General features: G+C 40.7%; 1 protein-coding gene across 4 annotated transcripts in view; it reads left to right on the forward strand.

The window, feature by feature from the left end:
• Nucleotides 1–9,350, forward strand: part of Nnt (nicotinamide nucleotide transhydrogenase) — an 86,079-nt gene extending 76,729 nt beyond the window's left edge. For all 4 annotated transcript variants that reach the window (XM_038321330.2, XM_038321333.2, XM_038321331.2 and 1 more), the window contains exons 20-22: nucleotides 4,878–4,996; nucleotides 6,311–6,426; nucleotides 8,446–9,350. In XM_038321330.2, coding sequence (XP_038177258.1) covers nucleotides 4,878–4,996; nucleotides 6,311–6,426; nucleotides 8,446–8,595 — 385 coding nt within the window. In that variant the 3' untranslated portion in view covers nucleotides 8,596–9,350. The remainder of the gene's footprint in view (nucleotides 1–4,877; nucleotides 4,997–6,310; nucleotides 6,427–8,445) is intronic.
• Nucleotides 9,351–17,787: the final 8,437 nt, after the last annotated feature.

Raw genomic sequence — 17,787 nt, forward strand, 5'->3', positions numbered from 1 at the left:
GACTTTGGTGATGTTGTTTGCTGTGTCTGTCAAACAAAGCAATACTTTTCTGCCTACTGGTATCTATTGAATGGTTAACTGCGGACTTCTGAAAATTGACGTGCCTCTGAATATTAGTTATTACAAAGTTCTCAGTGAGTCTAATGTTTGTTATTATTGATTTTAATTTATATTGATTGTATCATTTCTCTCTTTTTTTTTTTGTTGTTGCAAGTACAAAGACCTTCTGGCTTTTGGGAGACCATATCAGTATTTACTATATACTACATTAGCATTTCAAGGTAAAAATTGGAAAAGCAACCTAGAATGTTACTAAAAAAAACCCCTAACATTTGTTGAAGGTAAAAATGCATGTTGGTTTGGAATATGTGAGCATAGAAAATATACACTTAATTGTTGAGTACAATGAGCATTTCTATTACTAAGTGTATTTGAGCAGACTAGTGCAATTGCTGTGCTGGGTTATTGTCATAGCCAGTATTCTATTGCTGTGAGGAGACATCATGAGCACAGAAACTCAAGGAGAGCAGTTAATTGGGGTTTGCTTACAATTTCAGATGTTTAGTCTATGGTGGGGAGCATGGTGGCCTACAAGCAGACATGGTGCTGAAGAAGCAGTTGAGAGTTCTACATCTGAATCCACAAATCCACTGGCATCAGGAAAAGAGAGAGAGAGAGAGAGAGAGAGAGAGAGAGAGAGAGAGAGAGAGAGAGAGAGAGAGAGAGAGAGAGAGAGAGAGAGAGAGAGAGAGAGAGACTGGGTCTGGTTTGGGCTTTTGAAACCTCAGAGTCCACCCTCAGTGACACTTCCTCCAATAAGGCCACACCTTCTAATCCCTCTCAAGTAATGCCACTCCCTGATAACCAAGCACACTCAAATATATGAGTCTATAGGGGTTAGGAGCCATTCTTTTTTTTTTTTTTTTTAAAGACATGGTTTCTCAGTGTGTAGTTCTGGCTGTCCTGGAATTCACTCTGTAGACAAGACTGGTCTCAAACTTAACAGAGCTCTACCTGCCTACCTGCCTATGCCTCCTGAGTGCTGGGATTAAAGGCATGTATCACCTCTGCCTGGCTTGGGGGCCATTCTTATTCAAATAACCACAGTTATGAAGTCCTTCAGTTGTTTGGTGCTGGTGAAAAGCACTTTGTAGGTAAAGTTCTTTGTTAGCTGTCTTATTTAAATCCCACAATCCCCTGTAGAAGCTTTCCTTTTGATTCCATCATCCTCATGAGGAAACTGAGGGGTATAGAAGTCAATTGTCCAAATGCTTGTGCAAATGAAAACTTCTGACTGCTACCCGGACCCCAAATTATTTTTTTAAAGATTTATTTATTAATTATGTATACAGCATCTGCCTGCATGTATCCCTGCAGGCCAGAAGAGGGCACCAGATCTTATTACAGATGATTGTGAGCCACCATGTGGTTGCTGGGAACTGAACTCAGGACCTCTGGAAGAACAGTCAGTGCTCTTAACCTCTGAGCCATCTCTCAGCCCCTCAAATTCTTTCATTAGAAAGAGATTTAAAGTTTTATCAGTCAGTGTATATTCTTGGGATATGCTGTCTGAAACCCTCTTCTTTTCATGGAGGGCCTGAAATAGAGTGCCCGGGACGTTGGGGACTGCTTAGTAAGACATGGCTCTTGTGCTCAAGGAGCCCCTGGTGGGAAGAACACAGTGATACCCCCTTGTATTGATGGTGCAGGAGGGGATGGGGGAGATGAAGAAAGTTAAGGGTGCGTGGGTGACCACTCTGTGATTCCATGTTAGCAGTGGTTTTCCTTTTTAGAATCCTGCTGTGGTCAGGGAGAGCTGACTTAGTGTTTAAAGTATGTGCGTAATAAAGGATCATTTTAATGGCCCAAAGAGAAGAACTAAAAGGCTGGTAGTCTTTCTATGTTAGAATTCTGGATCTGGATATTCGTTATGTGATGATGGCGCATTGATGAGCTTTGGCCAGTCCGTTCATGGAAATTGCTGGTTATGGCCAACCGGTGTCTAATACAATTAATTTTAATACGTGCTTTGGAGATTAGCCAGCTCCACAGGCCAGAATTGTTATAAATTCATGTTGACTCATCAGCATGCATATATATTTCTACAAATTTGAATGTGTTCTGTTATTTCTCTCAAAACATTGGCATTCTCTTTTAATAATCTTACGTGAAGTTTGCTCCAAACATAGAGCCCTAAAGCTCAGTGTAATAAATTATTATGCAAACAGATATATAAAGTGATCCCCCTTTGGGATAGCCATTGTAACAAGATGGCTAGCTTTGTGCTTATTTACCCTCCACAACCAGCCAAACAGAAATAGTGTCTTTATGCAGTCTGTAGCTAATCAAGATGTTAGAACAAGAGCTAATATATTTCAAGAGTCTTGATTTTTTTTAACTTGGTCCAAGCATAAAAATGGTAGACAGATAAATTTAAAGACAACAAAGGCAGTATTAAAAATAAAACAAAACAAAATTAAAATTAAATAAAAATTGGAACCAAAGAGTTTCTAAGCATTGAGTTCTTCTAAAAGAAAAACACAGAGTGTATATTGGGTTGTCAGCTAAAATAGAACCCTAGTTCATGGGCTTTTAATATTACTTGTGGTTGACTAAATAATACATTCCCTCCATACATTCATGTCCTAATCCTAAAAGTCTTAGATGTTATCTTATACTTATCCTAGGTTATTTGTGTTGGTTCAAGGTAAGCATTAAGGTCCTGTGGGAATATGAGCACATGAGTGCAATATGTACGGAGGCCAGAGGAGGGCAGCAGATCCCCTGGAGCTGGAGCTATATATAGGTGGTTGTTAGCAACCTTGCATCCTGGGAGCTGTGCCTCCAGTCCTTGGGAAGAGCAGCAAGTGCTCTTGACTGCAGAGCCATCTCTCTCGGACTCTTTCTGCTTCACTGAGTGGGATTATAGGGTGGCTCCGATAATCATTTGGATTGGATTTTAATCTGGTAAGATATACATGTAGGTGACAAGGGTTGCATAAGGGGGTGCTATTAAACATCCTTTATTATGAATAGGGGTTTGTGTCTAGGAAAAGAGTAAGGGCCGTATATGTGTTCGTCTCTCCCCTCCCCCCCCGTGTTGTAGTCTATTCACTGAGGATTTCGTACAATGTATAGATTGTATTCCTCCCCTTCTCCAGTGTCCTTCCCCACCTTCCCACTGATCCAACTTCATGGTCTTTCTTTCTCCTAAACAAAGGAAGACCAAAGAAAACAACAAAGACTTCTAAATAACTGTGTGGAGTTTAGTTTGATTTGGCTAGCTGTTCTGAGCATGAGGCCTGCTAAGGAATGTGACTGATAGACTCAACGTCAGTCCATTAGAGAAACTGACATTCCCTCTCCAAGAGCTCTCAATTGCAAATAGCTTCTTGTGCCTGGAAAGTGCTATTTCCTTGACGTCATTCACTACCTCCGACTCTTACAATCTTTCTTCCCCCTCTTCCACGTACATTCCTGAGCCTTGAGGAGAGGGGTGTGATGTAGATAGTCCACTTAGGGCTGATTACTTCAAAGTCTCTTATTCCCTACGTGTTGTTGAATTGTGGGTCTCTGTATTAACCACTGCTGCAAGAAGAAGCTTCTCTGATGAGGGTTGGTCTATATGCTTAGGTCTTAATATATAAATAATAGCAATGAATCTTTGTTACTTTAACATTCTTTTTAAAAAATATTTATTTATTTATTTATTATGTATACAATGTTCTGTCTGCGTGTATACCTGCAGGCCAGAAGAGGGCACCGGACCCCATTACAGATGGTTGTGAGCCACCATGTAGTTGCTGAGAATTGAACTCAGGACCTTTGGAAGAGCAGGCAATGCTCTTAACCACTGAGCCATCTCTCCAGCCCCCTTACTTTAACAGTCTTATTAGAAACGTTTGTATGCAAAAGGAATATTGTCTCTAGGCAACCTTCACAGCAAATGGTAGGTGTGCTGGAATTCCTGCCTCTGGGCTGATGAGGAGCTCTAACCAAACTTTGGAATGGGGGTTGTTTTCCCTTCTCATGCCCTCTTTCCCATCTCTCTATCCTCTCTTAACTGTGTTAAAGCTGAGGTTTGATGGATACCTACCAAGAGATTCTACAAATGACATTTCTTCTCTGAATTAATTTATTCACTTTTTGTGGCCTCTTCCTATGTGCCAGGTGTTAAAAGATAAATATGGTGACCAAGACAGGATTAATCTACAAAGAACAGTGTGTCTGGTTGGAAGAAACCACTTGATGCTTCAGCCTCTTTGCTTTAACTACAGAACTCCATGTGTTATGTACTCCATCCTTTAAATACGTCAGTGTGTCACTATCTCATTTATTTTGTGATGTCTAGTATCATTCTCTGAAAAAACAGAACCTTCAACACTATGAGTATAGTATTTTTTTTCTCCGCCTTTTATCATAGGGGCTAAAAATGAACATGGCGGCAATGTTTGATAGACTAATGTTGACTTTTAAATTGGAAACCATTCCAGACTGATTTGCTGTTTTAAGAGATTAGGATTATCAGAAAGTACCATGGGAGAATGTGATGCCCTTAAATGCGAAGGGATATTATCTGTTAATACCGTTGAAAGGTCGTGGTAACTAAGACATACGTGGAAGAATAAGGTTTCAAAGTTACTGTGTTGTTTTATGAAGCTATAGTTTATAAGTCCTAAGACACTGAATTTCGAACTTCAGCATTTGTAGAATGACCATATTTCTCACCAAATTCCCCTTCTGCTTGCGGAAATCAGATAGGGCTAGGAGAAAGCAGAGGTGCCAAGAACAAGGCGTGCAGATTCGGAGGGGATGCTGGAACCTCTGCACACTTGGCCTATCAAGTTAGGCCAGCTGTTCATTTGTCTCATGTCCAGGTTTGGAATTCACCCAGTTGCGGGCCGAATGCCTGGTCAGCTTAACGTGCTTCTTGCTGAGGCGGGAGTGCCCTATGATATTGTGCTGGAAATGGATGAGATCAACAACGATTTCCCAGGTAAGCAGTGGAGATGATGGTGCTTTAAGCACCCTTAGATATTATGCATGAAGTGGTACTACATTTAGAATAGGATTGTGGGGTTAGTGGAGACCGAGAAATTAGAGAGTGATGTGAATATAACAGACATGAGGCCACAGTTAGATGAGCAAAGGCTTTTATTCAATGAGTTGCAACGAATTTATCAAACGCACAGTTGAATGTATTCTTTCACGAGACTGAAGGATGCTGAAAGTCCTGGGGCACCGTGCGCAGGTGAATCTAGAACCTGGATAGATCTGGCTTTTGAATCCAGGTCCCTACTCTGGTAACCTTGAACTACACACTCACCACAGACTCCTCATTTACAGAAGTGCTTCTGCGGATGAGCGCTTGGTGTCTGAGATGCTAGTTTTTCTATTGTACCAAGTCTTGACCAGTGAAGTAGCTCATGTGTTCTTTCTCTCCTCTCCCCTCTTCTCCTCCCCTCTTCCTTTATAAGTACTGGGACTTCATAAGATAAGACACTGTACTTTATAGCTGTCATTGTGTTGATGTGGAATGGTAATGATGTTTGGCCCAAGATCATGTTTGTTAAAATTAAATCAGTTCCCTCTGGCAACAATCCACTGTAAACTTCTCTCTCTCTCTCTCTCTCTCTCTCTCTCTCTCTCTCTCTCTCTCGCTCTCGCTCTCGCTCTCGCTCTCTTTCTCTCTCACACACAAATACTGTTTATTAGAGGAAAAAAAACCAACGGAATTGTGTGTATGTCTAGATGCACATGGTATTTCTGGCAGCATCCTTAGGTAATTTAAATTATAGTCCTTAAAGAGAGAATTTAGGCCATTTTAATTTTACGCTCCTTTTTAAATTTAACTGTTGTTAAATTATGTGTAAAACCAACCAGTTCCAGGAATTATGGATACAGCTTTAATACAGTACAGACTTTTAGACATTGGTTTTTTTTGACATTAGATTGCATCTTAATTGGTCATTTTAAGAGTTGAAAATGGATTCAGATCTTATAAAATCATGTGAATAGCAAGATAATTTGGGGACAATAAACGAATTATAAAGTCAGATTAGGTAGCTCCGCTGGGAGGGTAAGCATCATAGAGCAGGTTTTGGTCAGGATGCGAAAGCTCTGTGCAGGTCCTACTGCTGGCTTCTAGCTCAGCGCCGTTTTCTGGTAAAGCTGTGTGTAGCACAAATGAGCCTCTTATAAGTATTTAGTTTTGTTTTTGTTAATAAATCACTCTAATTTGCCTATAAAGAAATGCAATGCTCTACTGTGTTTTATATTTTCTGTCTCTCCTTTCTGTCTTCAAATATAGACACTGATTTGGTTCTTGTCATTGGAGCTAATGACACTGTGAATTCAGCAGCTCAAGAGGATCCCAACTCTATTATTGCGGGCATGCCAGTTCTCGAGGTCTGGAAGTCTAAACAGGTACATCTTTAGACTCACGTTCATTCTCATGATCAAACGTCACTTGAAATATGTACACGCAAAACTCAATGAGAATTGGTGAGGCCTTTTAGGAGTCTCAGGGTTGCAAGCATAGGGGAGGGCAGGTCTTCATGTCCAGCTTCCTTCTGGTCTCCAGCCACCATAGAACCCGAGTGAATGCTGCATCGTGAGTAGAACCAGATGAGATTATGTGGCTGGATTAGCAAAAATCTGTTACCCCAGCTGAAGAAAGGGCTGTAAGTAATTGGAATGTGTCTGGCCGAATTCCAGATTGAGTCCAGTGAAGCAGATGGCTTCCCTCTGGGACAGTGATTCAGTATCATCGCCTTCCTATACCAGGACGAGCACATTTTTTTCCAATTTATTTTTTATGGGGTATTTGTATGTTGTTATGGACTGTCTAACGGGGAGGTGATTTAAAAATCCCAACAATAACATGGCACGAGAAAGGACACTTCGCTCATGCACACGGCTCCTGCGCAAAGCTCACTGCTAGATTTTAGAGAATTCAAACACTCTTAAATGCTCTTCTGACCCAGAAAAGGACATTGCTTTACTGCTCTGAAACCATGCTTATATTGCAAGAAGTACAGCAAGACTGGGACCAGAGGGGTGCTTGGCAGTTAAGAGTGTTTACTGCTCTTGCGGAGGACCAGAGTTCAGCTCCCAGTTACCCACACTGGGAGGCTCACCACCACCTGTGACTAGGGGTCCAGCACCTTCCAGACCCTAAAGTTTGCATTTGCACACTCCCCCCACATACATATAATTAAAATAAAATAAAATATAACTTAAAAAACTATAGCAACAATGTATATTACCCATTAATTTTGTTTCTTTTGTTGCAAATACATGAGTTTAAAATGTACTGTTTGAGATGAGTGAGTAGAATCAAAATGTCCTTGCTCATGTAAGTATGGCATATATATGTATATATATATGTATATATATATATATATATAAAATCATATAGTAGTCAATACTTGAAAGACTTCAAAATCACATTATTATACTAATGTCATATAATGTGTGAGCACATCTTCACTGCTTCCAGTTTTGAGTAGATTGTATGTTCCAGAAGACCATTCAGAGGCTTTTAATTTCTTAAGAACCAATTTGACATTTGCAGGATATCAAAATCTGTAATAAGTGTCAGTATGTATATCTGTGTTATGTCAGTGTTTCTCGGGCAACCAAGCCCAATCATGCTCTATTGTATTAGCTCCGTCCTTGAGAAAAATGACTTTGACATGTTTTTGTCCAAGAACTTTCTATTTACGCTAAAGTGATAGACACGAATCATACCTTTTCCCCCACTCAATTATATTTATGTTAGACTTTGCATGTGGAAGCTTGTGCACTGTTTGTTTTCTTTAGCCTATTCATAGAAAAATGGATGACCTCACTGTGTTATTTTTCTGATTAGAAATGTTATTCGTAGACTTCGTAGAGAATAGTGCAGGATGAAAAAAAATCACTGTGATCTTATCACTTACAGATAAACATTTAATAAGAACTGTCTTCTAATGGGCATAAGAATATGATTAAATATGAGCATTAATGTAACATAAACATCCATTTAAAAATAATCGGTACTGAACAATTAATAGTGGGACAGGTCTTTTTTACACCTGGGAAAGCAATCCTGTATGCTATTGCACAACTGGGTTCTATGAGTAATGTCTTGTATATTTCACAGAGCTGGAATGGAGTAGTTTGACTATTCCCACCATAAATAAATACATGACAAATGTCAGAAGAGGTAGACATGTTTTACCTGACTTAAGTATTGAATAATACCCACATGTATTGAGATACCACCTGCACCGTACCCTATAACAAATACCTGCATTTGTATTTTCCTATGCCATATAAACAAATAAAAGTAAAAAAAAAAAAAGTAATGGACATTTAAAACAACAACCAAACCAGTGAAAGGCAATACTTTGCTCCTATCATGTCCTGGTGAATAGAATCTCTTCTCTCTTTGGTTCGTAGGTCATTGTCATGAAGAGGTCCCTGGGTGTTGGCTATGCTGCAGTAGACAATCCGATCTTCTACAAACCCAACACAGCTATGCTCCTGGGTGATGCCAAGAAGACATGCGATGCTCTGCAGGCCAAAGTCCGAGAATCCTATCAGAAGTGAACGTTAACGACCAAGCTGCTGTCTCCAGTTGCAGGGACAGATAAATAAAGCCTGGGTGGATGGCAAAGGGCTCAAGGCCCCGAAGAAGCCCCGCAAACCAACAGAAGATCAGCAACCCCGATCCTCCGAAAGCATTGATAATCCTCAACATCTGCCTATTTCTAGTTTCCATTGCCAAAAGGCAAAAGTATTTTATAAGGAGCGAAAGAACAGCCGCGTTTAATACAACCTCTTTGGATTTTAAAATCCCCTTTCAGTCGCTAGAAATGAGTTCAGAAGTTGAATGTTTAGGATTTCAGGATGTATTTTGCTCTGAAAAATATTAGACAGTGTGAACATCACAGCCACCTGTGTTTAGTTTTTTCTTTCACCAAATGTGACTAATTTGAAACTTTTTTTTTTTTTTTATCAACTCCTGGCCTGTCCTTTTGCGTTTTATCCACAGTCTAAAGAGTCATACCAAATCTGCTTCAGGTTATCAGGCTGTGCTTTAGATTCTAGATTCCAAAGATCTATTTTCTCACTTCTATTTTAATATGTAAAAGGACTATATAACTTTCAGAGACGCTGGAAACGATCTGCTTGATGTGTTCAGTAAAACATAAACTTAAAATTAGTTGTATTTTTAAGAAAACCGCATTGTCAACTGGAGATTGCTCCAATTTCAATCAGTTTATAATGTGTGATACTGTATTGAGTGCTCTTGAATGGAATGCAGCCATTTGACTAATAAATAAGTTCATCATGTTTTCCAAGCTGTAGACTTCTCTCTGGTGAGAAAGAGCAGAAAGTGAATGGTTCTACTCGTGATTAACACAGAAGGAAGGCCTAATAGGTAGAATTAATTTCCTTTATTGTTTAGAAGACTGAATGGTTCTCAAAACCATAGTGACTTTTGAGGTCATACATATATCATGTGATTGTACCCAAAAGTGGCCAAGAAGCACAATGACTGACCTTAGGCAGGAGCCCAAATGGGAGGTAGGAAGCTAGGGAATGGGGAAAAGTCAGGCTTATAGTTTTATAAGACCCTAACCTTAGGAGACTTGATACACTCCCTAGGACACCAACAATCCATTTCTGAGAGTGGACTTAATCACCTTCGCTAGGTATCCATCCTAAAAGGACTTAGTGTACCTTGAGACTGAGCCTTTGGAAGATAAATCACATCTAAGCCACACTAACCAATTGTGTGTGTGTGTGTGTGTGTGTGTGTGTGTGTGTGTGTGTAATAATGCATTGCCCATTGTATCCAACCATCTCTTCTGGAAAAGGAGTCTGCAGTCTTCTGATTCCACCCAAGTCATGACCCTGCGTTTCATAGCTCAGCGTATTCTCCCATCCAACACAAATGTGGAATATATTATGTATCAGTCGGCTTTAGGGTTTGTTCAGTTTCTCTGATCTCAGAGCTTTATTTTGTAATTAGTAGGTCATAACTCATATATTCATCTAAATAAGAGGCAAATTTTGTAGTCCCCCAAATAAGCTGCATAAGCTGCATGTATTAAAACATTTTAGTGTTGGAAAGTTGGGTAGTTTTTTTAGTATAGCTAGGGAGAGTAGTTCAAGTGTCTAGTTTATAGGTCTTGCCAATTTTTGAGTGCTTTGCCAGCAAATATTGTGTCAGAATGTAAGAAATGGTAAGAAACACATGTACCCCCTCCACACACAATAATCCCAAACCAAAGTCCTTCACTCCGGTGGTAGCGGCATCCACAAGCCAGCTGCTCACTGGATTCTTAAAGGAGGAATCAGCTAATTGGCAAGGAGAAAACAAAAGCTTTCCTAGGCAAAGCTTTCCAAAATACTAGATCAACAAGGCAGCAAGAATGGTCTCAAGTGAATTTCAAGGCCCTCACAATTTTTGTTCTTTAACTCCCTCTTTAAGAAATCGTGTCTTGAGCTAAAGACCTGTTTCGCCTCACTATTTAAGCCAGCTTAGCTATTTATACGGGCAACATAGTGATGTACAAGACAGTAATTGAAGTAACTAATATTTGAAGCTTTCAACTATAAGGTGGTTGAAGAAAATAGATAGGATAGGTATTGAATAAAATGATTATGATAGAGGTAGGAAAATAAGCATGGGGTAGTAGGGTTGCTTAGAAGAATAGAACTGGCAGAGTGAATATCTATTTGGAAGGGGTTTAGCTTATGTCAGTTGGACTGGGAAGTGCAAAATGGCTGTCTGCACGTTGGAGAGGCTGAGAACTCAGTAGTTGCTCAGTCTGGGTGACTCAGTGGCTCCAGTCCAGTGCTGAAAGCCTCGAGAATTTCCTGAAAAGCCACAGGCCTTCGGCCCAAATGAAAGGCAGAAGAAGCTGGGTTCTGAAGCAAAGGGTGGCAGTGGCACAGAGTTGCGTATTTTCTACATAATGAACCACTTCAGGCCATGGTTTCATTTCTAGAGCGTTAGCCTCTTGATAAAGTCAGCATGGGAGCATTTATATCTAAGTTTCTATAAATATCAGCACATGTGGATCTGAAACCACGTGAGGAGGAAAGAGGTTATCTTAGTTTTAGTTGTAACTTTTTGACACAGCCTAATGTCATCTGAGAGGAAAACCTCACTTGAGGAGTTGTCTAGATCCAATTGGCCTGTGAGCATGGCTTCGAGGTTTTGTCTTGGTTATTAATTAAGAATCAGGGCTAGCCCACTCTAGGTAGTACCAACCATAGGCAGGTGGAACAGGGCTGTATAAGAACACTAGCCGAGCAAGAGCCCGTGAGTAAGCTAGAGTCAGCCAGCAAGCTCCTTCATGGTTACTGCCTCCAGATTCCTGCCTTACTTTCTTTTTATTATTATTATTATTATTTTATTTTATTTATTAAAAATTTCCACCTCCTCCTATCCTCCCATTTCCATACCATCCCCTCACTCTCCCTCCCCCTCACTCTCCAGTCCTAAGAGAAGTCAGGGTGCCCTGCCCTGTGGGAGGTCTAAGCCCCTGCCCCCTATCCAGGTCTAGGAAGGTGAGCATCCAAACAGACTGGCTCCCAAAAAGCCAGTACATGCAGTGGAATCAAAATCCGGTGTCATTATCATTGGCTTCTCAGTCATCCCTCATTGTCAGTCACATTCAGAGAGTCTGGTTTGATCACATGCTCGTTCAGACCCAGTCCAGCTGGCCTTGGTGAGCTCCCATTAGATCACCCCCACTGTCTCCGTGGATGGACGCACCCCTCGCAATCCTGCCTTCCTTTCTTATATTCTCCCTCTTTCTGCTCTTCATCTGGGCCTTGGGAGTTCAGTCCAGTGCTCCAATGTGGGGCTCCGTCTCTATCTCCATCCATCGCCAGATGAAGGTTCTATGGAGATATGCAAGATATTCATCAGTGTCTGCCTTACTTTCTTGCCCAGCTTTCCTCAGTAACGGATGACGGTCTAGATGTATATGCCAAAGAGATCCTTTCTTCCCCCAAGTTGCATTAGGTCAGTGTCTTATTCTCAGCATCAGGAAGGAAGCTAAAGCAGAAGGATGATACAGTGACTCCTGTTTCCCATTCACTTCTGTTCAGGCCCCACGAGCTGAAGGCTCGACTTATTGTTCTTTTTGATGCTGGATAGAAAGACTCTGCTCATCTTCTCGTCAAGGAAGAATAGCTGCTGCTGGTTAATGAATACTTACTAAGTGCTGGCCAGCATTCTTTGGGTGCCTTCCTCCTTTGGGTTCCAGAGCATCTATCACTAAACACGGCCACAGGACTCCAGATCTGGCTCGCAGTGAAGTCCATTTAACCACTCCATTGACTTCTGTGAAACAAAAATCAAGGATGATGTTAATGAAAGGGAAGAATCAATGCCACGCAAAACTATTTAAAAAATATATTTTAAACCCAAGTCGTATTTTCGGCAAAAGACGTCATTTGCCTTCAAAGTGATGAGAAAATGTTGCTTTCCAGAGTTCCCACTCTTTTCTCTCACATGAAGAAGGTTATTAGTAATAAAGTCGTTATTTGTGCTCTCGTCTATTCTTTCAAGAATATATTACTATTACTTTAAAACTTAAGAAAACCCCTTTAAAGGCATAGTGGTGCACAGTTTTAATCCCAGCGCTTGTGAGGCAGAGGCAGGCTGATCTCTGGTGGGTTCCAGGCCAGCCTGGTCTACAGGCTGAATTCCAGGAAAGCTGGAGCTCTATAGAGTGATCCTGTCTTGAAAAACCAAACCAAAACAAAACCAAAAAAAACCAAAGACAAATTATAGATTTTTTTCTTATTTTTAAATGCAATTAATTGAGTGTGTTTGTGTGTGTGTGTGTGTGTGTGTGTGTGTGTGTGTGTGTATGTGTGTGTGTATGCATGCATGCATGCACACACATGCACATGTATATACAGGTCATAGGACAACTTTCAGGAGGTGCTTCTTTCCAGGGAAACTCAAGATGTCAGGCTTGGTGACGTGTGCCTTCACTCACTGATCTGTCACACCTCCCCAGTTGCTACCATTTTGCCTCATACTCCAAAGCCTGAATCCTGAGGACACTTCATCTTTAAAAGCAGAACCACATCCTCTCCGGGTTTCTTATCACATGACCCCCTCTATGACACCTCCTGGCTTGACTTGACCTGTATAGTTTTCTGGATCAACTATTCCAGCCCAGCTTTTTGCTGAAGGTGTTTGACCCTCACAGTCCATAAACTCAGATGCACCAAAGTATGCTTTTATTCTCCTACAACTGAACTTAACTCCTCTTTTGAGTCGCGAATTTTCCATAGAGATAGAAATTTGACTTTAAGCTGGGGTCTTTCCTTGTCCATGTCTCATGTCTTCTGGGTGCTCATTGTAGGCAAAGTGGGATGGAGAAGCCAGTGGCATGTTGTCACTGTTCAGGTGGAGTGAGGAGGTCCTGGGCCTTCATCTGTCCGGCTTGAGATGTATTCTGTCATTTCTCATGTTATGACCTCTTCCCTCTATTTGTCTTTGGTTTAAATAAAGAAATTATATCACACTGAAATAAGTTTGGGTTGGGGTAGAGAGACTACACAAGGCAGATGGCGTGGTAAATCCAAAATATTCTGAATTTTTTTCATATTCAATTTATTTAGGGCAAAAAATTTAATGGCCTTCATATGAGACTGTTACTAGCGCTATTCCCATGAGGAAAATACTAGGCACTCTAAATAATTTGGCCTGAAATTCATCCAATTGTTTCAAACAAGGGATTTTAGTGAAGACCCATTTAATTCATCGGCTGAGATGAACAGAATTGCTGCAGAAGTTCATATTTTAGGAACTGTAGTGAGATGTTGAACTGGTTTGGGAAGGGTTTTTCCTTTGTCCTCTGAGGATTAAAAAGTGCCTCATCATCTAATTTCAAGTCATTTATCAGCGATGCTTTGGTATTACATCTACAGCCAAAATTCGAGAAGAATCATTAATTTGTAGTTGGAGCACACATGAAACAAAGACAGAAAGGTCAAAACACAGCTCTACTGATAATTATTCTTGTTTTAAGAACACAAGTTAGCATTTCTAGGCCATCCAACTTTTCTGTACTGATGTATTACTCATGAGATAGTTTTAAAAAAGCTATTTCTCTGTATGTTACCAGTTACAATTTTCACAAGCAAAATTGGAGCAAAACATGCCACAAACATCCTGTAATTACTCTGTGGCAGATAGAAAAGCAAAAGTCACAGCTTTCCCTTAAATTGTAAGTGATTGGTCATTTCTGTAAATGTCAAGGCTCCAATATTATGCACAAGCCTTTTGATCTTCTGGAATAATACCAGCCCCCTCACCAGAAATGAGGGAGTTGAGTAAAATAAAACAAAGATACAGATATTTACAGTTGACATGATTTAATCTTGTACCATGTGAGTATGGCCTTAGAAGACAGGCTGAAAGGTGGATACAGGGAAGTAGCGTGGTAGGTATTCTGCATGTGAGGAGGCCTTATTCTTGAACCTACGTTGGGAGAGTGAAGTGGCCATCGATAACCATAAAGGACCTTTCATGCATCATGAAAGTTAGGGAGGAAAATAATAGGAGAAACTAAGGGAACATCTGCGAAATGGAGTAGAACATAAACCATCATAGTTCTTCTGAATTAAAGATGGGGATGGAGAATGTCAAAGGGGGTGTCATTTTTAGAAGAGATGTAGCAGGCTGCAATTCAAACTAGAAGCTGGGGCTGGGGGATATGGGATGGTTAGTAGAATGCTTACCTAGAGTGGATGCATAAAGTGCTAAATAAGACCACCGATGTCTTTTCTCCCCAAGAAGGCTGCATAGCACCTCCCAGAAGAGCAAGAGATTCTTCATCAGTTTGTGATTGATTTTTGGTGTTCTGCAAACAAAGTGTGTGGTTTGTTCGGCAATAGGGTCTTACCATTTAGTTACGGTGACCAACCAAGAGAAATGGCAATAGCTGTGTTGTTTTGGGACCTCCTTGAGCAATAACTTAAAGGAAGGTGTTCTGTGTCTGGCAATTAGGTTTTCTTTAAATAATGTCTTCTGGGAGTAATATTGCCCACCCATACAAGGTACCATGATCAAACTCTATGTGTATGTGTGTTTATGTGGGAGTGTAGGACTCTTGAAGTCCAAAATAGAACATTGGAACCCCAAAGGCTGTAGTTACAGGTGGCTGTGAGCCACTTGAGATAGGTGCTGGGTACCAAATTTGGGTCTTTTTCAAGAACAAGATCTGTATTCATTTATAACTGGTGAGCTTTCTTTCCAGCACCAGTATTTTATATTTTAAAAATTAGTTCATAAACTAGTAGATGCCCTTAAGGCTTATTAAAATCTTTTCATTTATTTACTTACTTGTTTGGCTATTTTTAGTGTGTGTGCATGTATGTGTGTGTGTGCATGCATGTGTGAGTGTGTGCATGCATGTGTGGGCGTGTGTGCATGCATGTGAGTGTGTGTGCATGCATGTGTGAGTGTGTGTGCATGCATGTGAGTGTGTGTGAATGCATGTGTGAGTGTGTGCATGCATGTGTCAGTGTGTGTACATGCATGTGTGAGTGTGTGTGCATCCTCGTGTATGCTGGAGTGCATGTGTGGAGGACAGAGGGGCAACCCATGGGAGCTGGTTCTTTCTTTTCACCCAGAGGTTCCAGGGATAAATCTCAGGTTGTCAGGCTCGTTGGCCAAGTGCCTTTACCTGCTCAGGTGTCTTACACACTTTCGTTTGTTGTTTTGACACTGACTGACCTCCTGTTTTAAAACTCTGTTTTCAGGCAAAATTAAAAAAAAAAATTCTCGAAATTTCTTCTTTATTCAACCTTTGTCAGAGCATGAGTGAAGGAAGAACATCATGTTCTTTGCCTTCCAGACTGCTCAATTTACCAAGAAAACACTGAGTCAATTGAAACCAGGCATCAGCAATTCAGTGGTACCAGCTTGTGTGTCTTCTGGGGTCTTGTTTGCCTGCTTGCTTTGAGCTCAGAAGATCAGCCTATTAGGCAACAAGCAGCCTCATTTCTGATTGCCAGTGGGCCTCGTTATGCAGTTTGGGGTTGGTTTGGTCAGAATTTTCCTTCCTCGTTCAATTTTAGCTGAATTCCAACAGAAATTGTATGAGATCCGAGCATGAGGTGAAGCAGTGACCAATTTGTCGCAAAGGTTTTGTCAAGTTCTGTCTGGGCATGCCTAGAGCTCTGGACAGGGTGACTCATCTCAAGGCTTATGTGTTTGCTTGCTGTAGCCCCTGGGGCCATAGTTTCAAAGTCCCTGCTGTATATCTTTGTTTAGCTCTCTTTTCAATGACAAAGGCTACTGACAGCTGCCCATGGAAGGCAAGCAGCCTCTGAGGGTTCCCTGTGTCTGTCCCAAGAAGGTAGAGAGACAGACAAGAGTTCCAGTTTGTCCTTGCTTCTCTGAATTAATATCAATCTGACGATCTTGCCTCATCTGACGATCTTGCCTCATGGCACTCACTTCAGAGTCACCACCAAGAACAGCTGAGAACTTTTCATAGATACTTATACCGATACTCACGATTGTGTTCATTCTCATTCTCAGTAAATATCTTCATTCCCGTTACTTACAATTCTTGGCTCAAACCTTATTTTGATTAGAACAGATTAAGGGTGGGAATCCAGCTAATTTATAGTTATTCATATGATAAGCCATTGAGATGGCACAGGTCATTGACATTATAGATAATCAAAACACCACATTTAATAATCTCAACCACTTCTAATGAAGTAATTGGACCTTTGCAAAGAACAATTCAACACCAAAGGGCACTTCAACACTTACGGCACCTACTCTCTCTCTGGCAGAGCACAGGAGTGCGTTTTTATAGATATGAGAAAAGGAGAATGCATGGGTTTTTTTTTTTTTTTTTCTTTTTTCTTTTTTGGTTTTTCGAGACAGGGTTTCTCTGCAGCTTTTTTTTTTTTTTTTTTTTTTTTTTTTTTTTATTAGAGCCTGTCCCGGAACTAGCTCTTGTAGACCAGGCTGGCCTCGAATTCACAGAGATCCACTTGCCTCTGCCTCCCGAGTGCTGGGATTAAAGGCGTGCGCCACCACCGCCCGGCGAGAATGCATGTTTTTAATGGCACTTTGGTGACAGTGTATATATTTTAAGAGCACTTGTTTTTTTTTTTTTGGTTTTTCGAGACAGGGTTTCTCTGTGGCTTTGGAGCCTGTCCTGGAACTAGCTCTTGTAGACCAGGATGGTCTCGAAGAGAGCACTTGTTTTTACAAATGACAATCTCTCATTTTTGATTCTGGGCTTGTCTATATGGCTTGTGTTGGCCTATGAGTACTGACAAAAAAAAAAAGAAATTTAATTAGTGTTTGTGTATTGAGACTAGGTCTTTAGGAAAGTCCCTTCTTGGGAGCCGTGATTGTTTTCTAGTTTTCTGAGAAATCTCCATACTAATATCCAAAGGGACTGTACCAGTGTGCACTCCCACCAGCAATGCAGGAGTGTTCCCTTTACCCCACAACCTTGCCAGCATAAGTTGTCATCAGTGTTTTTGATCTTGGCCATTCTTACAGGTGTAGAATTGTTTTAATTTGCATTTCTCTGATGGCTAGACCACTTCCTAAATATAACCCTAGTAGCACAGACACTGAGAGCAACAATTAATAAATGGGTCTCCATAAGTTATAAACTGGCCCATTAGCTCAGGCTTCTTGCTAACTCTTATAATGTATATTAGCCTATTATACTAGTATATGTTAGCCACATGGCTCGGTACCTTTTTCAGCGGCACATGTCA

Source organism: Arvicola amphibius, chromosome 3 (genome assembly GCF_903992535.2).
Source record: "Arvicola amphibius chromosome 3, mArvAmp1.2, whole genome shotgun sequence".
NCBI lineage: Eukaryota > Metazoa > Chordata > Mammalia > Rodentia > Cricetidae > Arvicola > Arvicola amphibius.